General features: G+C 43.4%; 1 protein-coding gene across 1 annotated transcript in view; it reads left to right on the top strand.

Annotated features, from left to right (window-relative positions):
• The window catches only part of C8B (complement C8 beta chain), a 313,544-nt gene that overhangs the window by 114,455 nt on the left and 178,016 nt on the right, over positions 1-21,073 (top strand). Inside the window, exon 3 of the mRNA XM_086952797.1 lies at positions 5,971-6,112. Within this exon, the coding sequence (XP_086808923.1) occupies positions 5,971-6,112 (142 nt within the window). The remainder of the gene's footprint in view (positions 1-5,970; positions 6,113-21,073) is intronic.

Genomic DNA, 21,073 nt, shown 5'->3' with positions numbered 1-21,073 from the left:
GGAGAGGGAGACAGAGGGAGAAAGAGGGAGGGAGGCAGGGAGGGAGAGAGAGAGGGAGACATGGAGAGAGAGAGAGGGAGAGAGAGAGGGAGACAGAGAGGGAGAGGGAGACAGAGAGGGAGACAGAAAGGGAGGGAGGGAGACAGCGAGGGAGGGAGACAGAGCGGGAGGGAGACAGAGCGGGAGGGAGACAGAAAGGGAGATAGAGGGACGGAGACAGAGGGAGACAGCGAGAGGGAGACAGAGAGGGAGACAGAGGGAGGAGAGCAACAGAGGGAGGAGAGCGACAGAGGGAGGTGGGTGACAGAGGGCAACAGAGAGAGGAGGGCAACAGAGGGAGGAGGGCGACAGAGAGGGAGGGAGACAGAGCGGGAGGGAGACAGAGGGAGGGAGACAGAGAGGGAGAGAGGGAGACAGCCAGGGAGGTAGACAGAGAGGGAGGGAGGGAGACAGAAAGGGAGACAGAGGGAGGGAGACAGAGGGAGACAACAAGAGGGAGACGGAGAGAGGGAGACAGGGAGAGGGAGACAGGGAGAGGGAGACAGGGAGAGGGAGACAGGGAGAGGGCGACAGAGAGAGGGAGACAGAGAGAGGGAGACAGAGGGAGGAGGGCAACAGAGGGAGACAGACAGAGGGAGGAGGGCGACAGAGGGAGGAGGGCGACATAGGCAGGAGGGCGACAGAGGGAGGAGGGCGACAGAGGAGGGAGGGAGACAGTGGAGGAAGACTGTGAGACGGACACAGAGAGGGAGACAGAGGGAGGAGGGGGACAGAGGGAGGAGGGGGACAGAGGGAGGGAGACAGACAGAGGGAGACAGACAGAGGTAGACAGACGGAGGCAGAGAGAGGGAGACAGAGAGGGGGAGACAGAGAGAGAGAGATGTGTGTATGCCGGGTCTGATGGCTCAGTGGACGAAGGCGTCTGCTGCAAGGACCTGTGTTCAACCTCATGGTCACATTTTTTTGTTTTAGCCCCGCCGCCTCCCCCTCTGACCCCGCCCCCACCGGTGCGGCCGTCAGCCACAAACCACACTGTAAATTTGGCCCCGAGAGAAAGTTTGTGAGTACCCATGAATTAGAGAATTCTTATTGCTAGAAGCATTCGGCTGAGGAACTCCCTAGATCTTCAGAAACCAATAGGAATCTGCTGAAGGCTTATGTGACAGGTAACGGACATGAAGAGTCCAGCCTTCTTCCACTCCTCAAGGGGCTCTCTAACTTGCTGGAGGGGGAAGGGCAAGCAGTGTTAACTGCAGAAATGAAGAGGGCTCTTGGAGAGCCTGTTTACTTTTTTTTATTATTAGTGAAAGAATAAAAGTTGAAATGGAATCACCAGCCAGCCAGCATGGGTTGATGAATGAGTGAGAGTGAGAGGCTGTGCAGCACCGAAGAGTGGGACAAGTAAAGCTGTCTCACTTTGTGCATGTATTTCTGAAAAATGTAATTCACCACCACTGCCTCCTGAAAATAAATTATAGCTCCGGCCCTGACAATAAAGTGCCGGTGCTGTGCACCGGAAAGCACTGGCACAAATTAAGCACTGGTGACAGCTGACTTCCTGCTTTCCCTGTAGACAGCCACACATAAAGGAAGGGTAGGTGTGCCTGAGTAGTCATCCACATGTTGATGGGTCTGCCTGAGACAAATGATGGGGGAGATTTCACATCAATCTGAAAGCGCTGTGATCCGTCCCCGTGCAAAGGGTTGCATACCCGCTGTAATGAGTCTGGAGTCAGGGCACGGTCTTGTGTACCATGAGGACCTTTCTTTAAAGTCTCCCTACTTCTAAAGCTAAAATGGTTACTGGACCTCTGACACCATGTACTGAGAACACTGCTTGAACTATGGACATTCTGCCAGGAAAAACAGCTCCTGTGTGGTAGGAGGGACTGACACTTTGCTAACTGCTTTGCTATGTTGGCCTCCTTCCTATCAATTGCTGTGCTGTTGGAGGGACTGCCACTTTTGTAACTGATTTGCTGTGTTGATCTTCTGCCTGCTGTTTCCTGTCTGGAAGTGAGAAGGACTGGACCTGCTTCCCACATCCTAAGGATGACGTTTCTCCAAGGGTTTATTGGCTTTCCTCCTGTTGCTGAAGTCTCAGGGATATCAAAGACTTCAACTTTCAACTTCATTCCAGTACCTGGACTTTACTTGCAGTAAGTCTTCTCTGCCAAGTGGTGCCAATCCAGTCCAGGGCCCTTAGATGTGAGTATAAAGTGATTCACCTACTTCGACATCTCTGCACCAATGGGACACCTACGTATCGCATGCTGCAACATTAGGATTGGCGCATCACTGACAATGGGAGGTCTAGTGTCAGTGTACTACACTCTACACCATCGCAGTGCCTCTGGAATCACCACTTCAGGAATCAATGCTTCACCACCAGCGCATGGAGAAGATCAACACATCGTTCCCAGCATGGGTTAACCCGGCACATCGCTCTTGCCATCGCATTCCAGGATCGGCGTTTCATCCACGGAACCGATGCCTCGCCACAACTCCATTTTGTTCTACGACAAGTATTAAGGACTTTGCTAAGTGGGCCCTACATGGGTCCTGTAACTGGCTGGCCTCCATCATGGGTGGCCTGAACTCTTGGTTTTGTCCCAGTCCAGCACAACCTACAATAACGCCAAAGCGCAATTTACTTTTGAGTGCTATTTTTCAACTTAATCTTTAAAAATTAATTTCTTGATTTGCTCTTATTGGATTTTTGTCATTTACATCTTGTTTTGTTCAAAATATAATAATCTATTTTTCTAAACTGATGAGGAGTCTTTTGTGGTGTTTTCATTGTGTTACTTTGTGTGTGTGTGTGCACAAAAACTTTACACATTGCCGCTTTATATTTTCTTCACTGCTTAATGCCATGCTTCCAGAGGGTGAGCACAGGTTAGTGTGTACCTCACTAACCCTGACTAAGATTGCGGTCCCTACTTTTATAGGGTGCATACCACTCCCAACTAGAGAGCCAACATCTAACATTTACGATTTAGGTTACAGTTAGGTTAGTGCTTTAAGAAAGAATGTTGGCTTCAGGATGACACAAGTCAATTGCATTGTGAAAAATGTTTGAAATAAGCACATTTCCAAAGAGTTAAAACTCTAGAGGAAGTGTAATTTTGTTTCTTTGAGGATCTGAAATAATGTCAATTTTATATTGTTAGGTTAAGATTGTTTATGTTAACACTACATAATAATAGAGAGAATTCACCTGCTTTCATGGAATGGGAGCATTTCAGCTGACTGCGCTTTACCATAAACTCGTATAAAATAAACCTGTATTTTCTAGGGTAACATCACATTAAAACAACAAAATTCATCAATGGGATAGTTGCAAAAGTCACAGCCATTGGTATTTGGCGTGCACTCTAAGCCATCGTTTTTTCTTTGCCCACTGCAATACTCTAGATAGGGAGCAATCACAAGACAAAAACAATCTTGGTCCTACTCCAGTAGGAACAGTTCAGGCCCAACTGCCAGGCCACGCCCCCTCTGAAAAGGTATACAATAAACCCCAGATTGGTTTTAGCCTTGTTAAGCCTCATCAGTGAGGGGCAGCTTGGATCCTATCTCAGGTAGGTCGTCACATACAAGCAACAAAAAGTGGTGGATAGAAGAAGTGAAAAAGTTTCAGCCGCTGGCATTGATCGGGCAGGACTCAAGAAGCACATGTGTCAGTCAAGAGGAAAGACAAATATTCATTTCATTTATGTGTCTCTTAGTGTTTCTATTTTCAGGTTTTAAAAAGAGCAAATCTGCATAATTTCTTTCTCAACAACATATTTTGTGGCAATGCACAACATGTGGTGATGCTGTTATTATCATTCTGAACCTAAACATATACCTATCGGCCTCTTTTGCACAACAGGAGCTCCTAAATGTAGCCCTCTTTCACTGTCATCACTTTTGCTTTCTTTATGATCCTTTAGAAAATGATGAGGGTCAGAAGAGATGGAGTGCAAATTGTTTTAAATTAACACAGCCCCCATTGACTAAAGCAATGAGGCTACAAGCACTGCAAACGAATGTGTATGAAACAAATAGTTAAAATAGTGTGTCCAATTTTAATTCTATGGCTTTAGAGGCATGCTTTAAATATATGTTTGGAGTTAATAAACATGTGCAGCTTATGTCTTGTCTCTAAAATAGGTCCAACCAATGTGAATATAGGTCAAGGCAATGATAGCACATACTGTCTAAGCTTATTCAACCAAAATTATATAAACTTAAATTTACAAATCAATTACTTCATTCATCAGTCCATTATGGATGAAATAGCTTTAACCCTTGTCTGGTCTCTAGTACCAGATGTGTATGGCTATCACAATAGGAGTGGGGAGTTAGTCTATAAAATGTTGCTAACCAGGTTCCAATTGCCATCTTACGATGGCGGTCGGACTTCTGCCCACCCGCCATCGTTCCGGGGATGTGGGCCACCCACCTACAAGGTGGCATTCACATAGCTGGCCCGCCCACCGCAACGGATCACGAACGCAATCTGGGAATCATCCTGGACTCAGAGCTCAAAATGGACCACCAGATCAACTCCGTCTCGTCCTCCTACTTCCACACCCTCCACTACCTACGTAAGACCTTCAAATGGATGCCACTCAAAAACAGAAAGACCATCACTCACGCCCTGGTCAACAGCAGGCTCGGCTACGGCATCGCATTCTATGCTGGAATAAACAAAAACCTCACCCGCAAGCTGCAGAACATCCAAAACGCCGCAGCAAGACTGGTCCTCAACCTTCCAAGACACTGCCACATCTCCCAGCACCTGCGCACATTCCACTGGCTCCCTATCGAAGCTAGAGTCACCTTCAAGATGCTAACCCACGCTCACAAGGCCCTCCACGACACCGGACCAGCATACCTGAACAGCCGACTCAAATTCCACGCACCCCAAAGGACCCTACGATCAGCCCAGCTCTCCTATGCCGTAGTCCCCTGCACCAGAAAGACCAGATCGAGATGCCGCTCCTTCTCCTTTCTCGCGGTCAGAGCCTAAAACGACCTTCTGCTCCACCTCAGACAGACAACATCGCTCACCTCAGACAGACAACATCACTCCCCATCTTCGCAAGAAACCTCAAAACCTTAAAACCTGGCTCTTTGACAGACCCCCCCTCCTTGATGGACTGGAACCTGCGACCCCCCCAAATCCCTAAGCGCCTTGAGACCCTTACGGGTGAGTAGTTGCGCTTAACAAACACCTGATTGATTGATTTTTTTCCATTGCTGCTGGCTGCAGCACCCGCGGCAATGTAAAAAAAAGTACTTTTCGCATTTTTTGCATTCGGTGCCTGCCACATGGTGCAGGGAAAGGAAGGGGGGCACCATGCCCCCAAGTGCAAAATTGGAGTGCCCCTGCTTACGGGGGGCCTGCTACAGGCCCCTGAAGTCCATCCTTGCCAGCTTTTCCATGGCGGGTAAACCACCTTGGAAAGGCTGGTGGGGATGGACCATCCTAATCCATACGGCGGTGCCTGATAGCCACTGCAACCATTTGGGGGATGTTAAGCAGTCTGCCAGGCAGTCGGAATAATTGCTACTTTCGGACCCGTGGCGGTCGGGCTTTCTGCCTACCATAAAAATCTGGCGGGCAGGAAATGGCTGCCCAAAGGCATTGAACCCACCACCGACGGCCTGTCGGTGGCCGGTTCACCACCACCAAAATCAGCCCCTATGTGAGGATAAGAAAGGCAATTGCTGCATCCAATATATTCTACAAGCATACCAGCCATGCAGAATTTGGCAGAGAAAGTGCAGCTCTATTTGTTGTGTCATTTACTGGATAGTAGTTTTTTCTATATTTTTTCTTATTTTATAGTATGATAAAACTGCACTAGTGCCCCATATATTCAGCAATATTCTTTAGCTAATAACATTTTTCAAGCTGTTACGTGTTAGTATACAAAAAATCGGTCATATAAAACTAGTGTCTTTGTTTGCTTCCAGTTTAGGTATGTGAAAGTGGACACGCCTTCTCAGTTTAATGGTGACCCATGCAATTTCTCTGACAAAGAAGAGGAGGCATGTACCCCAACTGGATCTTGTAGACCTGGAAAGAGGTGTGAAGGGTTCGTGTGTGCAGAAACAGGTGAACATTTTTCTCTCAATTAAGGTGTGGGAAGCAGGGCCTTTTGAATTGTGGTTGATGCAGTAACGAGTCTTGTCTCTATGCAACTCCTGGGTAGATAACGATGGGCTAAGATCCAATCAAAATGTACCATTTTGGCGGTGTACAGCTGTCTGATGTACTATTGTTTTTGTGACTCCTGTGAACACAGATGTCTTCAGATGCTCACTTTTTAATTCAGGGTCTTATTACTCTTTGAGAAGATTAATATTTAGCTACATTTGGAAAATCTTTTGAAGATTTACACCTTGCTTATTTTATTTTATTCTATACAACTTATAGAGCATCTATATAGACGCTTTTTGTGAATTTCGTAGCCTGTTTTAGAGTATAAGTCTCAGCTCCCAAAAATGAGTGAGTGCTCTGTTCACCATCTTTAACCAAAGTCAAAAATTGAGCACTATTGAAACACCTAGTACAGACAGTCTGGCTCCCTGGTAAGTTCAGGTTAGGATAACACCTTAAGTGGATGGGAGTTAAAAAGAGTAGTTGAAGATGTGTTGATTGCCAGACTCAGTGCTGTGGAACACCATCAATGGGAGTCCAGTTACTTTGATGGGGTCACACCTCTCTTTGATTTGACTGTATCTCTGCTTTGATTTTGAGAAACATCTTCAACATAGTGCAGCCCGCTTGGGCCTTATGCAGCAAACTCACCTGAATCAGCTGCTGCCTCTCCAGAGCTTGTAAAGGGGACTCAGTCAGGAACTCCAGTCGCTCTGATCCAGCAAGTGTGGATAAGACTGATTTTGGGCCAGTCAGCCCCGGGGTAAACGTGCTTGCTAGTTAGCCCATTGGTGCTGGAATACTGTTGACATTAATATAGAGTCAAAGTGCACTATTGAGACTTGGACTACTATTGGGGCTTTATATCTGGATGTTGCCTGTAGTGAAAGGGTAATAACCAATATCTCTGCGAGCGAAATACTAGAGCCCTGACCTCATGGGGACTATGCAGTTGTTTGTAAATGCTGTTTGTACCTTTTTGTTGATAGTGGTAACAATAAAATGCTTCTCTCTTTCCATAAAAGTGAGTATTTGGCTGGGCAACAATTTATTGCGGCTGATGTGTGTATTTTGAGTTGTGAGTCTTTAATCACCCCCTGTTTTTATCACGGCCCCTACCCCTGAGGGAGTGCTTGGCCCAGTTGCTCAGAATACATAGTAGGCCAGAGCCCAGGACATCAGAAGTCAAAGGCATCAACCCACACAATAGGGCCCAGTAACCGCTGCATGGTCCTTGGCCCTCTGACAGGGACACTGGCAGCTGCAGCCATTTTTGAAGCATAAAACATCACATTCCAAGGTGGCTGGTACTGCTATTGGTTTGCTGTGCTTCTGCTGAACTGGCAAAACCAACACCGACACCTAATGCTTGTTTATAATAAAATGAGACTTTTCCACTTTACCTCTGCAATTTCAGAACGCGCAGTGCTGCTGCAAAAAGCCTTTGGAATAACTGGCTCTGCATTGAGCTGGAACATACACAATCATGAGTATATTAAGAACATAAACGCTAATCTCATATGATGACTTTTTTGCATTCTGGGGAAGTGCTTTACAAGGTGCATTACTTTTATTTCTAGGGTGCACGAGGAAGCAAAATCAAATTTTAACTTAATAATATTAAAGCCAGTAATAGAAACAAACAAATAGGAGTGAGAGGGGAAAGAAATAGGAAATGGTATATTTCGTCCTGAACACAGTACTATGGATTAAAATTCTGCTTTTCACGCAATCAAATTGCCAATGTAAGTCCCCAGAGCTGCCAAGAAGTGAATCTCATCTAAACAATAGAACATCTGCATTTGGTGTGAGAGATGGTTCTGTTAATACGGTTCTGTGCACAAATAACTCCTCTTCAACTATATCTCAAGCGAATCGTTCATTGTGTAAACGCGTTTTTGAATTATAGTAAATAGGTAAAAATCTCACAGAAGCTGCTGCCTGGCGATACTCACAAGGAGCAGTGAGAGTTTAGTGGGTAATAAGAAGTGCTTCCTTATGCGAAAAATTAAAAATGATGTATAACATAGAGAGGCCGAATCACAAAAGCGTTTACGGGGCTACTACTTCACAAACTCATATCTGCCCAGATCCTGGTCTAGGAGAGTCAAAGCGCCAGGATGCCCTCTGGGTGACAGTCTGCGCTATAGAAGTATGCGATACATACATACATACATCCTATAAGTGAACCCCACACTAAGGTTTCAGTTTTGGTTGCTTCCTTAAGCACAGACCAAAATCAATTTGTGATGCTCGTCTATATTCCAAGCTATGGACTCTATTCCCATATGCATTTATTAGTATGTGAAGTACTATTGAAGTGTACTACTTCACATACTCATAAATAGGGTCAATAGGTGATCTGGATTTGCTAGGGTAGTTCCTTCGTTTTCAGCATCCTTTCGAGCGCATACATTTCAGTAAACTTAACACATGCCCCAGTTTTCATATAGGGTTGATTAAGCACAGAGTTTGCTAGTTCAAGTTTTCTTGTACAATATTAGCTTGGCCCTCCCTGTGCAATAGTGTGCTCTCTGAATGAAAGCAAGAGAGCGCACATGTGGCCCAAGTCTCAATTGCCGGGGACGCTGGGTTGTTCTATTAGATCATAATAGTGTGCTTCACCTTAGATGGGCCAATTCAAGGAGGTTAGAAGCAGCTCTGTCAAGTTTAGGACAGAGGTGTAAACCCAACAATATAGCATCGGTGAGGTCAGTAGAGTGTATTAGATCGTGATTGATAGCAATTTGAGTACTTCCCGCCAATAAGCAGCAAGTGATAACCAGGGCCAGAGCGTATGCGGTAGATAAGTATTAAAAAAGACGCAGGGAGTTCCCTCTTTTTCTCTTTCTTTCTTCTTTCTTCTTTCCTTTCCTCTCTTCCCCTGATTATACCAGCTGACAGTGATACTCTTGATTGTGGACTCTGCCTAAGCTACTTACTTTATTTTAATTAATTCATTTTTCTGTTTTTGGCAGACTACTTTTGTTTATGGATGTATTTGCTACGACTCATTTTTGAATTTCAGCTTCTGATTGCTTTTTATCTGTTATCAATTGTATCACTTATACTTGTATTCTGTATCTTCATTTGCTTCTTTATAACAATAAAATTATTTTGAAATGAAAAAAAGACGCAGGGAGGACATTGTGCATATGCACCAGAGAATATTTTATTTTCGCGACTGGAAGTAAGGTATGCTCAATTTAGGATGTTGAATTGTATACCGGGTGCTACGCAAAACTTTATGAGGGTATTCTAGGATTTTAGCCCAGTCGGCATCATGCATTTGCCTAGCTAGGTGTGTTTCTTTGGTGGGTCAGAAACGCAGTTGAGATAGGTCCATCTGCTGCATCTATGCAGCGGCTGGTACTATACAGTACACAGTGTTTGAAACAACTCGTGTAGCAGGGCAAGGTGATCAGTATGAAAAAGCGTAGCTAGAGACTGGCATATCTGTTCGTAGGTGAGGAATTGTCCCGGTGGGAACCTGTATGCTGATGTTTGCTGAGATGGGTGGAGGAATCTAGGAATCCTGTTTCCGGGGTAAAGATCCAATGTTAGAAATGGCACGTGCCTCACAAATGGCTGCCCCCAAGAGCCATTAGTAAAATGATGATTTGAGTTCTGTGCTCGTTAATCAAATCAAATGAAAGGAATAATAATTTTCAAAACTCATGTTTCTGGGACCGCAGAGGCCACTTTGGTAAATCTTGTTAAAAGAAGCTATAGGATCGCGTAACAGACACTTTGCCTGTAGAAACCCCTCAGCCAATCGGCCATCGGGCTGTTGTTTTTGCGTGATTTCACTGTTGAAAAGAAGCAATTAAAAGGGCATATTTTGCCTACTAAGCAGAACAGAACATGAATTTTGAAAATTGTTATTCCTTTAATTACATTTGACTAACGGGCACAGACCTCCATCCATAACTCAAGGCAAATGTATGCTGTTGCAAGTACCTGAAATTGATGTAGCTCATAGATAGCAAGCGGATCTCTCAACAGGGATAGGCTAGTGGAATTCCATCAATGAAACTGTCCTAGATGGATCCGACCTGTCTAAGTAGGAAGTCCTATCAGGGTAATAGCAGGAGCATTAGATGCAGTCTTGGATGCAAGCTTACGTGTCCTGGTAAGACATGTAAATGCCATGCGAAGCAGCTCTGAGGAATGTGGTGCGAGGGTAGTGCCAGGAATGATTCTTAATTGAGGAAACTTGCATGAAAATCCGTAGCAGTAAATCATGTTTTAGCCAAGGATCCTCTTTAGAGCCAATGCCACCCATTGCAGCTGAGAGGCCAGGTAGAAGCACTCAAAGTGTGGAAGGGCCAGGCAGCTTCAGTGTAGAGAACGCTATGCAGCGCCTTCCCAAAATCCCAAATCAAAGTGACATGGGCAGAGATAAAACTCCAGTAGAAGGAACATGGGATTAGGAGGGAGAGATTCACAAATTAGTACAATAAACCTGGCAGAAACACCATTTTCACTAGGCAGATCCAGGTCATCACTGACAATGGCAGAGAGGACCCGGAAGTAAACTGAGAGCAGAGTATTTCTCTGCCTAAGTTCAAATTTTCTAACTCAGAGGAGGAAGTGGTCAGTTTGTGTGTTACCTTAGGATCCAATTGGATACAGAGAGGGAAAAATACAGGATCTGTATAAGAAAGGAACATCAATACGGGGGATCATCAGCCCCAGTTACCCTCCAACATTGAGATCAGAAACCTGGCTTCATACTTTGAGTAATGGCTCATATAAATGTGGCCGGTGTAGTATGTGTAAGTTAGCCATGGATGGTATTAAGGAATTTAACTTCAATGGCTCTAGTATCTTTAAAATCAAGAATCAAATTGACTGCATGACAAAATATGTAGTATATATATTGAATTGTAACTGTAAAATGATTTATGTTGGAAACACTATCCGTCCCATGAGGGTAAGAATCATGGAACACTTTAGAGCTGTAAAACAGAGAGATAACAGATATCCATTAGCACAACATATGAGTGCCTGTAATGCCCAGGGGAAACATTTGCAATTTAGATTCCATGGCATACAAACAACACCCATTGATAGAAAAGGGGGAAATACGGAGTTGAGACTGCGGCAGAATGAGACGCGGTGGATAATGACTTTGGATTCTGTTAAACGTGGTCTCAATTTAGATCATGAGATGCAATATTTTCTGGGCTCATAAAATGTAGTAAGCCAAATTATACATCTAGTGGCCATGATCTAATGGCAGGAAGAAGTGATGTTATTACATTTTAATTTCAGAAATATAATTCTTAATATGTGCTGATCATTTGAAATGTGATGAGGTTTGAAATAGTATCTCATGGATGAGGAATTCTGTATTTGTGTCCAGTATTGATGTAGATTGATGAACGAGGAATCTTGATCCCTATTTGCTCTACTTCAATTATTGGTAGAAAAATTGATTGATTTATTGTGTATATTGATACATTAGTTGTGGTGTGATTTTTGGTTGCATTTTTCAAGCTTTTTTAAAATAATGTTTTAAATAATTAAAAAAAAAACTAATTTCTAGCTGTATTTGTTGAACATGTAATTGTACTTTGCATGTATGTTGGAGTTCCATGGCAATGAGCTCACCTTTAAGTTCTGTAATCAGTGCATTTAAATAGATTTTTTATGTAATACTTATGTAGCAAGGGGTGGGTACGATTTATGCCCTATATTACTCGAGTTACTCATGAGGTGTAACTCATAAGGTGAATAGAGATACTGAGAAATAATGAAATGACTAGATAAGCTATATAAAATATACTGCCAAATATAATAAAACTGTTCTGGCTGTGATTTGAATTTTATGTAAGTCACACTACATATTTGAGGTGTGGTTTGATATTACTTGGTTTTAATGGTAGAAGATTGTATCAAATATGTAGCGACTAATTGAGATGGATTTCTGTTATAATGTAGGTATCAGCGTTGGGGAACAATAAAGTTGTATTGTATAAAGAATAATGGTCCGGAAGCATAACTTAAGTACGAAGTAAACTTTGTTGTTTAAGTTGAAGCCAGCGGTGGCCATCTTGTGTATGGTTGGTTGTGTGTCTAAACGTTTTTAAGATACGTTGAGACCGATATCTTCACAGAAAGTAAGATATATGTTTGCAGTCTTAATCGAGTAATATAGAACGCGTAAATATTATATTCGTACGTGGTAGCTACTGGTGTTAGATTACAGGCTGGGACTATATAAGAGGGAGATTCAAGATGGCGCTTGAGCACAACGCCGGTATTATCGAGTGGGGAGTACTCTCTGCTGCTTCGGTAAGTGAATTGAATGTCAGCAGTGAGAAATCTTGACAGTATATTTTTTATGGAGATGTTTTAAGATTGGGTGGGCCATACGTGTGTATGGCTTCTTTTCAGCATGCGCATTGACTATACTTTTCAGTCCTGCGGATCCTATTCCTAGAGGACCTATGTTAACAACCTACTCAATGTGGTGATTGCTCCTAATATGGGTCTTTCAGCATGCACAATAATTATACTTTGCCGTCATGCAGTTTGTATATTTAAAAGAACCAAATTTAGTAATATATTAAATGTGGCGATTCCTCAATGTTGGGCACGTCATGTAGGTGCATCTTTGATATTTGCTGATGAGATGGAGGGCCATCCCCTATATTCTCAGACTCCTCTATATGGAGAATTTGAATCAATAATAAATAGTCAACATGACTGATTAGGACTGTTGATATGGTGTTATGTTGGTGGTTTGTAAATAGATTGTAGTATGAGACTAATTTTGTCTCATTTTATGTTTATATTTTTGCAGATATTTAGATATTTCAGTGTGGTTACTCGTTTTGTCCTAGATAAAGGACTTCATAAACAGATGGTAAGCATACCTAGAGGGACTTATGAAAGGTGCATGATGTGCCGTGCATGACCTTTTTATGTAGAACACAATGGATAGATACATTTATTATCATTTCCTTTTCATGCTCCAGTGCATACTTTTGCTTAATACAAGCCTTTGACGTTTGAACTACGGTGGATTTAGTGATTAGGACGTGGATGGACGTTTTATTAGGTGAGCTCTTGGTCTTGGAATGACAGCATGGGTATTTAAGGGTACTAAGGTGTGGTGCATGTTCCACACATTGATAACTTGGCTTTTTTGTATGTATATACAATGTTTTGAGTTTTTGATATGGTGAATAATATTATTATATATATGACTAGCAGCCCGCCCCGGCGTTGCCAGAGGCAGAAGGGGGATGGGGGCAGCATCACAGCAGGAGATGCGCAGCAGAGCGGCCGGGAGCATCAGAGCGTACTTACAGTGTTTCCTTGCTCCGGTTTTGTTGCTCCAGGACGCTTCTGCCCACGCTTGTGTCCGCTGTTTCCCCCGACGTCCTGACTTTGAGGAAAAGGCTTCCGAGCACTTATGGCCCCCTCCCGTCCCTCCACCCGTCCCTCGGTGCGCACCCGCGGCTCTTGTCCGCTGTTTCCCCCGACGTCCCGACTTTGAGTAGAAGGCTTGCGAGCACTCATGTCCCCCGCCCGCCCTCTGCCCGTCCCTCGGTGCGCACCCGCGGCTGCTTCACTTACCTCAGCCCCCGCTCCTCCCAGCGCTGCTGAGTTTACCGCTCCACTGCTCCTCTTCTTCTCGCCCGCCGCTCCTCACCGATTGTCCGCCGCTCGCCGCTCCTCCCCGCCTGTCCGCAGCTCCTCCCCGCGCTCATGTCCGTCGCTCTTCCTCTTGCTCCTGAACGCCGCTCCTCCCCGCACTCCCGATGTCATCACGCACATCACGGCCGGCGCTACTTGCAAGGGACTACTTTTTTTTTATTCCTAAATTTTTTAAAGAATGTATATTTTTTCTTTTTATATAGCCTATGTCCTTCTGCTTGCCCTGAGGTTTTCAAAGATGTCTTGAGTGTTTGGATTGGTGGTGTACTTTTCGAGTTTACCTGGCTCAAAGGACACAGTTCTCTCTTTATAATAGTAGTATAGATTGCACTTACTTTTACAATTACCTCTCTTTGATACATATATCTGTATATGAGAACTATATGCTGAAATGTTAGTTCAATAAGAGATATGAGCACTTATGATCAATTTTTTTATCACTTTTGAGCACATGGTTGTTCTGGTGGAGGTGATGTTGTGTAATCACTATTACAGTATTACTTAGACATATGTTGATAATTTGTTTATAGCCCTGATGAAGTCAGAGATGCGGAGGCATCAGAACTAACGAAACACGTGTTGGCTATATGTGATCTGGAGAAGATTTTATCCAACATCAAGAATAAAATCATCCTGGATAAGGAAGATTGATTGGACTTTGATTTTGTGACACACATGGTGTTGTGCTCAGGACAATCTTTTCTTTCAGATTCACCCAATTGCTTGGTGTTTTCTAGCTGATGAGCAATTCAGACGAATTGGAGCTAGCATCCTGCACGTATAACATGGGCCGGCCTTTTGCCAGGCCTAAATCTTCCTTTTTAATACACATAAGTCAGCCCTAGTGTAGACCCTAAACAGCCAATAAGGCAGGGTGCATTGTGTTTTAAAAGGTGGACATGTACTTTTAAATTTTACTTGTCCTGATAGTGAAAAAGTCCTAAATTATTTTATTACTACTGCAGAGCCTACCTCTCCCATAAGATAACATGGGTTTACCTTATTACACTTAATAAGTGATATCTTTGGATTAGGGGCCAATGAGAATGTCCAGTTTGGTGCCTAAGGAATTGTAATTTAAAACCCTTTTTAATGGTAAATTCAGATTTTAGGTCACAATTCTGAGAATGCCACTTTTAGAAATTTGTCATTTTCTTGTCCTATATAAGAGAAAATTTTCCCTAGTGTACCTTTACAGGACAACAGTTAAACATTTAAAATGATTAGCAGACCTCATGTAGACCCACTCTATGCGTTCACTAACTAATCACTATAACAACAGAAATGTAGTACATCATTTATTTTTATAAAAAAGCACATTAGTAAATGTACAGTTCATTCGTTAAAAAGCCCCTCATTTGAGTGCTGAATCATAAAATTATACAAAGTTCAATGAGTTAAAATACAATCTATAATACATACATTTCAAAATAAAAATAACATTCAATTTTACATTTATAGAATTCGAAGATAGGAACGAGATGAGGATGAAAACAGAAAAGGGAGAGACATATACAAGACACAAAAATTTGTCAATGAACATTGCACGTATATGAGACTAAAAATACAATGTGCTTTTTTATAAAAATAAATAATGTACTACATTTCTGTTGTTATAGTGATTAGTTAGTGAACGCATAGAGTGGGTCTACATGAGGTCTGCTAATCATTTTAAATGTTTAACTGTTGTCCTGTAAAGGTACACTAGGGAACATTTTCTCTTATACTGTTCAAGTACCCCATCCCCTTGGTGTCAGAGGGGTCTCTCTCAAATCTTTAAACATTTTCTTGTCCTAACCTGCCTTCAGTCTGTTCCATGGTCACATGATTAAATGTAGTTGGCAGTTAGCCTTTGTGTATTCCTCCTAAACTGCTACACAATAGAGAGTCTGGGTGTGGGTAGGATGGCTCATGTCTGGCAGGATGAGGGGTGCCCCTATTACCTACCACACTTTTTTTTTCTTAAAAATGTTTATTAGCTTATCATTGGCATGGCAAGTCATCTTACAACATTGGACCAGTAATCTCCTCCTACATTACATTCCCACACAAGCCCAGTAACCCCTTCAAATATATTAAATCCAGGTGATGCACAACACTGGTGCCAAGCCTCCCGTAGTTGACTCAATCCACACCCTCACCCACCAATGTAGCTGCCTCAGCTCACACACAAAGGACTTCCCACTAGCCTGGCATGGAGGCAAACCACCACTTTAGAGAAAAACATCAAAAGCTTCTCCCACTTTAAAGTGGGCACTAGGTAGAAAAAGGAACCCTCAAATCCACTCTTCACTACACTCCTGGACCTGTGGATTTTACAGGAGAAGGACACCCTACTGCCCAGCTGCTTGAGTCATGCCCTGCTTGCTGAGAAGGAAGACTGGATCTGCAACCTTCATCCCAGGCTGAAGTGACTCCAAGGGTCGACCCAGCTGGCCTCAGATAGGGTGAGTTCCTAATCCCCAACGGTGCCCCACAGGTTCTTGACGCTTGGTGCTTCATCAGTTGACCTTCCCCTTGAAGAAAAGGAGAAAAAATGAGGTTTGGGTTTTTTTTGTGAAAGGGCCCGTTCACACCAAGATCTTGCTGCCAAGGCAAAGCTCCTGTGAACCCGACTTTTCATGCTCCAGGGACTGCCAGCAATGGCAGGCAACATGAGATCTGCACTTCATGCTATAGCAGCAACAACCTGCAGTTACTGCCAATGTGAATCTCTAGCAATGATGGTCTGCGACGTCCGGCAGGTTTTTCGAGCTACATGGACAAACCTCTGCGACTCTCAGCCTTCTCTTTGCACTACAGTGATGATCATCCACAATGTTCTCGCCTGCTCCTTTCAATCTCCTCCACCACCAACTGGACTCTCCCTGCTAGACTTTAGAAGGAAACTTTATCAGCTGAACTAATCTAGTCCCTTTATCCGGCCCGCATTCCACTGCCAGCGGCCTGAACTTGTGACTTTCCCTGGCCCTTTCCCTGTCCCTGGAGCGCTGCGAGTGGTGCTTTGTGCTCTTTGGCTCTATACTTACCTTAAATATTTTAAGTTGCATATCAGCAGTTCTATTAATTGAATTTGTGTGATTTTAGTGTCAAATAATTTATTACATTTTACATAATTTTTCTAAATTGGTGGGGGAGTGTTTTTGTGTTGAGTTTTCACTTCATTGCTGTTTGAGTGTTGCATAAATACTTTATACATTGCCTCTAAGTTAAGCTTGACTATTTATGTGCCAAGCTACCGGAGGTTTAAGAACAGGTTATTTTAGTGGTAGTAGTAGTATAAGGCTTTATTCGATAAAAATATATCTTAAAAGCATCACATTTTATAAAATACATTTGCACATTAAAAAAGGGATTTGATAGTCCATTTACACCAAGTTTAGAGTCGAAAGCAAAAAAAAACAAAATCACGGTTGACAGATTAAAATCACAATTTGACCATATTCTTTAAAATTTAAAATTAAACATTTTGTTTAAGCCTTTTTGTTCTAATGGACCATGCCCATGATGAAAACTTTGAAAGACCACAAACATACAGTGACCGAGTGTCAGACATCAAAATACGCAGTGCCTCATTATGGTGCCTAGTGCCCAACAGCCGACATATTGGTTTGAACTAGCATTTGCTTGGCGACGCATATGCCGGACAGGCAAACAGGATATGAGCAACAGATTCTGTTCTTGTTTTACAGATGGGGCAAAATGGTGTTGTTTGGGACAGGGGCTTTCCAGCGAACAGTTAAGGCGCCTACTGGAAGAGCCCTGACCCTAAATCTAAAGTACAAAGCCCTATCAACAGATTTCCAAACAATGTCAAGGTAGGGTTCCCGAAATGCCACGTCCTTAAACCTTAGGAACTCCTCCGTTAATCGCACCACCAGAGTACTGCGAGTGGTGCTTTGTGCTTTTTGGCTCTATACTTACCTTAAATATTTTAAGTTGCATATCTGCAGTTCTATTAATTGAATTTGTGTGATACATCATTTTTCTAAATTGGTGTGGGAGTGTTTTTGTGTTGAATTTTCACTTCATTGCTGTTTGAGTGTTGCATAAATACTTTATACATTGCCTCTAAGTTAAGCTTGACTATTTATGTGCCAAGCTACCAGAGGTTTAAGAACAGGTTATTTTAGTGAATCTTTGTGGTTAACTCAGAGAAGTATTGTGGCTGTTGCTTGAGTAGGGTTTCACCCCCTTGACTAACAATCCAATTTCTCACAGACGGATTTTAAGAGAAAGCCGGTCTATGAAAATAGATGCGACAAATATAGCCACAGAGGAGTCTGGCACCAGTAGAGGAGCACAATATATACTGTGGTGTGATACGTGCAAAGAGCGCAATAAATGTCTGAATATGAGCAATATGTCCTGATGGCTACTGAATTCTAAGACATATGCTGTTAAGGAGGTGGGGGAAGCCAGCTGCTCCAACAGACAAAATGGTTATCCCCTCATTATGTATTCTGGTGTGGTAGACCAAGAAATCATGACACCTTTGACTACTTTAAAAAGTTCCCATTATACGGAGGGAGAGGAGGCAGTACCACTGTTCTCGTGAAAGAACAAGTCTATATGTTCAAGAATCATATGTTGGAAGACCAGCATGGGCTTTTGCATTTTCCAAATAGGATTGTGGTTAGCGTTCTAACTCAGGTCATTACCATGCCCAAGGGATTATGGTCAGATAGAGAGTGTGGTTGATAGGAGGTTGACATCACTCGAGTGTAGCTAGAGTGGGAACAGACAAACCTATTGAGGTGAGAATGTAGCCAAGAGAACAAAAAGAATACTCACAGCGCTGAGGGTGCAACAGGAGCCATGTGTCATCCAAGTCCCAGCGTGCCAACCATTGTCAGAGCTGTATTGCATTCAAAAGTACTGGGGATTGTGGAAGTAGCAGGGTAGACTTATCAATAATGGTATCTTAAACAGAGTTAAAATCACCATCGATAATCCATGGGCCACTAGGCCAGTCCGCCAGAAAAGTCGACAAGCATGTCCAGAAAGACTGTTGGTCGAAATGCGGAAAATAAATCACCCCAAGATGTACCGTTTACCATCCAGGCAGCCATGGATTAGCGTGAAGCAGCCATAGACATCACAGTGTGTGTCCTTCATTAGGAACGGTACCTCCACCCTGATCCACAGCACCACCCCCTGGGCATAGGCTGAAAGGCCTGTGCCGTAAACCTTGCCCCTTCATTTCAGTTCTCATTTAACGAGTTCCCCTGATGTTAGTGAGTTTCTTGTAAAAATGCTAACTGCGCTTTCTAGCGTTTTAGTGCCACATATACTTTGCAGTCATTTTTATAGATAGTTCATACGCCTGACAATCCATGTAAACAAATGAAATGGGGCAGGGGATACAGCTCTAAGAATCGAAGGGAGGGGGTACTCTAAAGGAGTGTTATGGGTAAGATACACTAATATGGCGTTCCAGTAACCAACCCAACCCCTGAGAACTCATTGCTAACCAACCCCCCACCAACCGAGACAGCCACTTGACCGAATGGACATCCCTCACCATAAACGACAGAGCAGCAATCATGTGGACAATCAACTCAGGAGCCCCAAAAGACCCATGTGCCCAGCACTTCTAAATCCTGGTAACATCACCAATCAGCACCACCCTGAGCCACAGCATCAACACCTCGATCACGTCCGCCACTTTCCTGAATAATAGGAAACTTGCAGAAATCAACAGTAGACCCAAATTAACTGAGCAACTTCTGATCCATCTCCCTGCTCCCCTATCAAGCCAAAGTGATTGAGAAAGCTAGTAACAAGCAACTCACAACCCTCCTTGAACTTCACCATCTGCTAGACAACACTCAATTAGAATTTAGAAAAGAACCACAGCACCAAAACAGCACTCATGGCGGCACCAATGAAATTCGAAACATCTTGGACCGAGGAGAAACAGTTGCCCTCATCCTGCTTGACTTCTCTGAAGCCTTCAACACTGTCTCCCACAAGATCCTAATCAGAAGACTCAAAGAGATTGGCATACAAGGATCCTCTCTCAAATGGGTCTGTTCCTTCCTCACAGGAAGAACCCAAAGGGTCGGGCTGTCACCTGTCACATATAGACCAAGAAACTCACATGTGGTGTCCCACAGGGATTATCCCTCAGTCCCACCCTTTTCAACATATACATGACACCGCTCGTCAACAACATCTGATCACAAGACATCACCATCATCTCCTATGCTAGTCCCACCCAACTCATCCTCTCCCTGACGGACAAGACAAACACCACCAAAACAAACTTTACCAACTGCATGCAAAGTACCTGCCTGAATCTTAACTCCAACAAGATAGAAATACTGGTCTTTAGCAACAAGATGTTCCCATGGGATTCCTTCTGGTGGACATCAGAGCTAGGACCAACAGCCACAGACCATGCAAGGAATCAAGGGATCATCCTAGATGACAAGCTCAATATGATGGCTCAAGTCAACTGAGTGTGCATCTTCTGCTTCCACATCCCTTGCATCCTGCAAAAGATATTCAAATGGATGCGTCAGAACGCCAGATAAATCATCAGGCAAGCACTCATCAAAGGCAGGCTAGACTATGGCTGCGCTCTCTATGCTGGAATCTTTAAACAATTTCAACACAGACTCCAGACTATCCAGAAAACTGCCACAGGACTCATGCTCACCCTCCTGCCACACCACTTTACACTGTACAACAGGAAGCTTCACTGGCTCCCCATTCATAAGCCCAGTCAATTCAAACTTCTCACACACACATACAAAACCCTGCATATCACAGGGCCAAAATGCTTGAAGAGTCACATACACTTTTACCAATCCACCAGACACCTACACTCTACCTAACTCTCACCTGCACACACTCCCTGCATCAGCAAAAGCAAAACTGGAGGTTTCACATTTTCTTACATCTCACCTAAGACATGAAACAACCTCCCTCAACACAGTAGAGCCTCCTCCTCACATCTTGAATTCCACATGAAGCTGAAGGCCTGGCTCTTCATAAAATCACCTTGGGACCACACACCTACACACCTTGCTCAAGCACCTGGATACCCTCTTGGGTGATTAGTGCACTGTACAAATCAACAAAACATAACATAGCATAACATAACATAACAGTAGAATGAGCAGGTGGGGCATAGGTGCATGCTGGAAAAAACATTTAAAAAAAGAACAATACACAAACATAGAAAAGTACTGGTACAGATACCCTTACTTCTCTCTCCTAGGAAAGGAGAGATCCCAC

Source organism: Lissotriton vulgaris, chromosome 1_1, assembly GCF_964263255.1.
Source record: "Lissotriton vulgaris chromosome 1_1, aLisVul1.2, whole genome shotgun sequence".
NCBI classification, from domain to species: Eukaryota; Metazoa; Chordata; class Amphibia; order Caudata; family Salamandridae; genus Lissotriton; species Lissotriton vulgaris.
Note: the sequence above shows the minus strand (reverse complement) of the source record. Positions and strands in the feature narration are given on the sequence as shown.